The sequence below is a fragment of the Nanorana parkeri genome, unplaced genomic scaffold (genome assembly GCF_000935625.1).
Source record: "Nanorana parkeri isolate BGI_ZX_2015 unplaced genomic scaffold, ASM93562v1 scaffold748, whole genome shotgun sequence".
NCBI lineage: Eukaryota > Metazoa > Chordata > Amphibia > Anura > Dicroglossidae > Nanorana > Nanorana parkeri.
Window position 1 is genome coordinate 317,616 of NW_017307016.1, and position 6,951 is coordinate 324,566.

The 6,951-nt window shown below is 49.6% G+C and overlaps 1 protein-coding gene across 1 annotated transcript in view; it reads left to right on the forward strand.

The window, feature by feature from the left end:
* Positions 1–6,951, forward strand: part of WDR82 (WD repeat domain 82) — a 13,739-nt gene that overhangs the window by 1,890 nt on the left and 4,898 nt on the right. Inside the window, exons 3-8 of the mRNA XM_018564375.1 lie at positions 1,234–1,331; positions 2,122–2,188; positions 5,300–5,399; positions 5,493–5,609; positions 6,577–6,732; positions 6,817–6,886. Coding sequence (XP_018419877.1) covers positions 1,234–1,331; positions 2,122–2,188; positions 5,300–5,399; positions 5,493–5,609; positions 6,577–6,732; positions 6,817–6,886 — 608 coding nt within the window. The remainder of the gene's footprint in view (positions 1–1,233; positions 1,332–2,121; positions 2,189–5,299; positions 5,400–5,492; positions 5,610–6,576; positions 6,733–6,816; positions 6,887–6,951) is intronic.

Genomic DNA, 6,951 nt, shown 5'->3' on the forward strand with positions numbered 1-6,951 from the left:
AGCTGGGGTCCTGCTGTACTTGGAGGTCTGGTTCTCACACACGTGTGTTATAAGTCACGCCCACTTTTTGTTTTCTGAACCGCAACAAGCTTAACTGACAGCAGATAAGACAGACATTCTCTCCCCTTTCAGAGTTTACTCCTCCCCTGGCATCTTTCACCTACAAGTCCCTATTAGACCACATCAGGCAGGGTACCGCATCTGACCGGGGAGGGAGTGTCTGACTGACCCATCTGGTCTCAATAAAGCTTGTTGCGGTTCAGAAGAAGAAAACCGATTGGCGCACGGAGCCTGGATTGGATTTTGCATCTTGGAATATACTTCTGGTACGTTTTTGTCATCTACAGTCCATAGAAGGCACTGGGAGCGTGTGGAAATACACGATGCATGGCGTTGTCATGCACTCCGGTTGCCTAGTTGCAGAGAAACGCCCCTAGCAACAGTAAAGTCTGAGCCTCTGATTTGATTGAGGCGTCTCAGCCGGGTTCTACAACTTTCACTTGTTTCTTGCTGGGGGCTGATGTGTGTTTGGCCGTGGCAGACCTTACAGCTCACATGGGATCTTGTGTGCTTTCATATTGCTCTACACCGACTCCATTATACATGTCATATACTGCACCCCGTATGTAGTCATATGAAGGTTACATAGTGCATAATACACATTGATAAGAGAGAGATGCAAAGTAACATTGTTTCTAAACATTGATCAGAGGGAGATAGAGAGATACAAAGTAACATTGTTTATAAACATTGATCAGGGGGAGATAGAGAGATACAAAGTAACATTGTTTATAAACATTGATCAGAGGGAGATAGAGAGATACAAAGTAACATTGTATATAAACATTGATCAGAGGGAGATAGAGTAACTTTGTATCTACTCTTTCATTCATCGGCTGATCAATCTGCATATATCAGATAAAGGAAACTGACAAGTAAAGAGTTTTTGTTGTTGTGTATTTGATCCCTTTGTGCTCCCCTAATTACCTCTCCTTTCACTTCGCTGTCATTTTAAACCAGACCCATTATAACATAGAATATACTTTATATTTACAGTTCCTATTTTTTTAGCGGGAAAAAGTGTTTTTGGCTTTTTGTGAGGTTTTTACTCACGAGGGGTGTACAGGGGCGAGTGCTGAACCAGTTAGCACCATCTTCACTTGCTGTGGGAGGCTGAACGTTTGCCTGGCAGCAGAATTCCATGACAATTCACATTCTCTTCTATCTTGACAGGCCCAAGAGGACGTTGTACAGTAAGAAGTACGGAGTGGATCTCATCAGATACACGCACGCAGCCAACACCGTGGTGTACAGCTCCAACAAAATCGATGGTATGTCGCTGTGATCAGAGGACCCCGCTGTCTTTTCTTTAAAGTGATTTTTGTTTGAGGCGATTATCTCACGTCGGCGTTGATTGTCCTCGGAATATTCCGTGAAGAGATGTCCGGACGGGAAGGCTTGGATCTGGGCTGAGGTAGTTGTTTGTACAGTTTAAGGGTCTGTGACACCACCCTCAGTTGGAGATAACTGTACAGGCTACTGCCTTGCCTAGGACATGGCACTGTCAGCACTCGTCTCCTGCTCAGGATCCGCACACCCATCCCCCTCCTGGGTTTTGGTAATGTATTCTGAGCTCTGTATACAATTAACCTAAAACTCAGTCTGTAAGGTTTGGCTGTGCATAGTGATGGTGGTAGCGGCTGTGTCCCGCTGAGGATTATACAAACATTCTTAGAAGGTTCTGGAAAGTTCTGATTTTTTCTTCGCTCATCCCGAGTGTTCAGAATCTGGGCGTCTGTTGGCCTAAAAGATTGGTGATGACCTATAAACCGGCAGAGGTGGTCTGAGGCGGGGATGTCCAAACTCCGTCCCTCCAGCTGTTGGTGAAACTACAGATCCCATGAAGCATCTCTCTCCGGGAGTCGTGGCTGTGAGAATCTTGCAATGCCTCATGGGATTCGTAGTTCCACCCCACAGCTGGAGGGGCGGAGTTTTGACATCCCTTGTCTACGGTGACCCGTCTGTGTGCATGTAAACCTTTTATTAAGTGTAAGTTAATATGTGACCTGCATGCGTAATCATTCTGTGTCGCTCGCAACTGACGTGTTTCTCTCCCTTCAGATACAATCCGGTATCTTTCTCTGCACGATAATAAATATATCCGTTATTTCCCGGGTCACAGCAAAAGGTGAGTGAAGAAAACGAAAACATTTCTATCTGGTTAAGTGAGGAGATTAGGAGTGGACATGATTTTGATGTACAAAATAATCAGCAATAAACTTGTTACAGTAAACTCCATAACAAGGACTAGAGGCCACCCCCCCCCCCCCCATAAGCACAAGGGGCGTAGGGGCTTCTTCACAGTCAGAGCGGTCAGGGTCTGGAACTCTCCGCCACAAGCAGTGGTATCGGCTGAGAGTGTGGAATCATTCAAAAACATTTAGATGCATTCCTCGGAGACCGCAGGGTATTCGTGTACGCACATGCACAATCACACACGGGGACTCGTGTACGCGCACACACATGCACAATCACACACACGTCCTCGTGTACGCACATGCACAATCACACACGGACTCGTGTACGCGCACACACATGCACAATCGCATACAGGGACTCTTGTACGCACATGCACAATCACACACAGGGACTCGTGTACGCACATGCACAGATGCACAATCACACACAGGGACTCGTGTACGCACACACACATGCACAATCACACACGGACTCGTGTACGCGCACACACATGCACAATCACACACAGGGACTCGTGTACGCACATGCACAATCACACACAGGCACTCGTGTACGCACATGCACAATCACACACTGGGACTCGTGTACGCAGATGCACAATCACACACGGGGACTCGTGTACGCACATGCACAATCACACACGGACTCGCGTACGCACACGCACAATCACACACACAAAGGTTGAACTTGATGGACCTGTGTCTTTAACCTCAAATACTACGTAACTATGATATGCATGGAAGTATTCACAAATTATTAGGCACCAGAAGTCCCCAGTACATATCCTACAACAATGTATCTCCAAGTTGGATCTTGGACACGCCCCCTCCGATTCCCATAATGCTTTGCGGGCGCCTGCATTGGATTAGGGGAAGCGGAGGGCGATTCGGGAGCTGAGACCTTGAAGGCTTACAAGCTACTATTAAGAGAGGCCGGTGATCTGCACTGTTGCCTTGTGATGCTAGTTCGTATTTCCCTGTCACTTTTAGTCATAGTAACTAGGGATGCACTGATTGTAGTATCGGCGCCAATGTTGAGTATTTGGGCGAGTACTCGTCCTCGCCCCAATGCTCCGATTCTTACGGTATCAGAAAGCCGGCAGCGTGTCATTACACGCTGCCTGGCTTCCCGATTGGCCGGGTAAGCCGGCTCCATGCTTTCCCGTCACTTGTGGCGAGCGAGCATGGAGCCCGCTTCCCGGCCAATCAGGAAGCCCGGGCAGCTGGACTCTCTGCCTAGCTTCCTGATTTGGTTGGTAGCTGGCCAATCAGGAAGCCAGGCAATCGTGTAATGACGCGGCGCCCGGTTTTCCGATTGGCCAGAAAGCCGGCTCCATGCTTTCTCGTCGCCTAGGGATGAGAAGCATGTGGACGGCTTCCCTGCTAATCGGTACGCTGGGTAGCGAGTCATTACACGCCGCCTGGCTTCCTGAATGGCACTTCCGGTACTCTGTATCGGCGAGTACCGGGAACAAAATAAAAAAATATCGGTATTCGTGCTCGATACCGAAATACCGATATCGGTGCATCCCTAATTGTAACAGTTTGGAGAAGATGTTCCCCATTGCCCAGGAATAAATATTCCTCATATACTGCTTACATTTGATGCTCGTTAATGCGGGATGAATATGCCGCGTTTCCCTGAAAATAAGACAGTGTCTTATTTTCGGGGAAACACGTTATCACTCCGCCTGTGACAGGAGCGGGCGCTATAGAGGAGGCATCGGCTTATGCGGCTCTGCTCTTTAAGTTCCCCCTTATGTGACCGTTCGCACCGGCCCTGGGAATGGTCACAACTAGGTCTTATTTTCGGGGAAACACGTTATCACTCCGCCTGTGACAGGAGCGGGCGCTATAGAGGAGGCATCGGCTTATGCGGCTCTGCTCTTTAAGTTCCCCCTTATGTGACCGTTCGCACCGGCCCTGGGAATGGTCACAACTAGGTCTTATTTTCGGGGAAACACGTTATCACTCCGCCTGTGACAGGAGCGGGCGCTATAGAGGAGGCATCGGCTTATGCGGCTCTGCTCTTTAAGTTCCCCCTTATGTGACCGTTCGCACCGGCCCTGGGAATGGTCACAACTAGGTCTTATTTTCGGGGAAACACGTTATCACTCCGCCTGTGACAGGAGCGGGCGCTATAGAGGAGGCATCGGCTTATGCGGCTCTGCTCTTTAAGTTCCCCCTTATGTGACCGTTCGCACCGGCCCTGGGAATGGTCACAACTAGGTCTTATTTTCGGGGAAACACGTTATCACTCCGCCTGTGACAGGAGCGGGCGCTATAGAGGAGGCATCGGCTTATGCGGCTCTGCTCTTTAAGTTCCCCCTTATGTGACCGTTCGCACCGGCCCTGGGAATGGTCACAACTAGGTCTTATTTTCGGGGAAACACGTTATCACTCCGCCTGTGACAGGAGCGGGCGCTATAGAGGAGGCATCGGCTTATGCGGCTCTGCTCTTTAAGTTCCCCCTTATGTGACCGTTCGCACCGGCCCTGGGAATGGTCACAACTAGGTCTTATTTTAGTTCTTATATTTTAGCAATTCCAAAAAATAGTACCAGGTCTTATTTTCGGGGGAACAGGGTACTTACAAGCCCGGGGAATCCTGTGTTTTTCCAACACTCGCCTCCACAGCTTCCCTTCTCCTGTTGCTGTTCTGCAGGACTTTCCAATCCAGTGCTTCCATCTTCTTTTTTTTTTTTTTTTTATTTCCTCTTAAAACCCAGCGGTCTCTTCTGGTTCTCTCTACGCCCCCCCCCCCTATGAAGTGACACCAGGTCTCGCACATGTTCAAATTGCGATCTGGCACAATTCTGTCGCCGCAGTGTCGGGAGATCTTCACCTAGATACATTATTTATCACTGGCCCCTCCCTTTTAGATTGTACGCCCTCAGGGGCGCGGCTCTCCTTACCATCTTGAGTTGTATTGTGATTATAATGTCTTCCTTACATTGTAAAGCGCTGCGCACACTGTTGGCGCTCTATAAATCCTGTATGATAATAATAGTGTTGCTGAGTGTGCTCTGTTCCTATGCGCAGGGTGGTGGCCTTGTCTATGTCCCCCGTGGACGATGCCTTTATCTCCGGCTCCCTAGATAAGACGATCCGATTGTGGGACCTTCGTTCTCCTAACTGCCAGGTAGGTGACCTCCCCCCCCTCCTCGCCATGTCCTGTTATGATGTCATTGGGGGTCATGGTATGTTAATCGGTGTTCTTCTCTCCTCTGAGCAGGGTCTGATGCACCTCCAGGGAAAGCCTGTGTGCTCGTTTGACCCCGAGGGTCTGATCTTTGCAGCCGGAGTGAATTCGGAGATGGTGAAGTTGTACGATCTTCGCTCTTTTGACAAGGTAACATCTGTAGCTGCATGTTACTTCCTATGTAGCCGCATGTTACTTCCTATGTAGCCGCATGTTACTTCCTATGTAGCCGCATGTTACCTCCCATGTAGCCGCATGTTACCTCCTGTGTAGCCGCATGTAACTTCCTGTGTAGCCGCATGTAACTTCCTATGTAGCCACGTGTTACTTCCTATGTAGCCGCGTGTTACCTCCTATGTAGCCGCGTGTTACCTCCTGTGTAGCCGCATGTTACTTCCTATGTAGCCGCATGTAACTTCCTATGTAGCCGCGTGTTACCTCCTGTGTAGCCGCGTGTTACCTCCTGTGTAGCCGCGTGTTACCTCCTGTGTAGCCGCTTGTTACCTCCTGTGTAGCCGCGTGTTACATGTTATAAAGCCGCCAGAATACTTCCTATGTTCATCCTTTGTTTACAGCAGGGGTAGCCAAACTCCGGCCCTCCAGCTGTGGTGAAACTACAAATCCGGGCAAACCTTTTTATAACCCATCACAGTTGGAGCCGACGTGTGGCAATGAAACTGTCACAGGTCGGCTCAATAGATCGGGAAGTGAGGGAACACATACCGCCGCTCGCTCACTTCTTGATCATCTCCCTGCAGAGAGCCGTGACTGTCACTCACGGCTCCCCGCAGGGATTCCTCCAGCGCTGGCTGGCGGAACGGACGGGGGAGGGGGCGGGTACCTCTGGTTCTAGATAGGCAGAGCCAGCTGTCACTCACGCAGCTGGGCGGATCCAGACAGTAATGTCGGGATCCGCCCCGGCTGCGGCGGTCTCAGTATACCGCGAGCTGTAGCTCCCTATATACTGAGCTTTGGATCACAGGAGGAGGCTAGTATACGTCCTCCCGTGACCCTGAGGAGAACTATGGGGAAAAGCCCGCCCCCTATAGTTCTCCTTTTTTAATATAAACTATAAATTGTATCTGATGGTCCGCGCTGTGATCTCTCTCTCTCTCAGGGCCCTTTCGCCACCTTCAAAATGAACTACGACCGCACTTGTGAGTGGACGTCTCTGAAATTCAGCAACGACGGGAAACTGATCCTCATCTCCACAAACGGCGGTTTCCTGCGGCTGATCGATGCATTTAAAGGGGCGGTGCTGCACACCTTTGGGGTGAGTCCGGCTTTATTATAAGAGGGAAGAAATCTGATCGGAGGATATGTTCCTATAACTTATGTTTCTTTATCTGTCTGTCAGGGATACAACAACACCAAAGCCGTCACACTGGAGTCCTCGTTCACGCCGGATTCTCAGTTCATTATGATCGGTAAGGAAAATTCTAATTCCGCTTTTGTTTATTGATTAAAGGAGAACTATGAGGGAGGGGGGGGG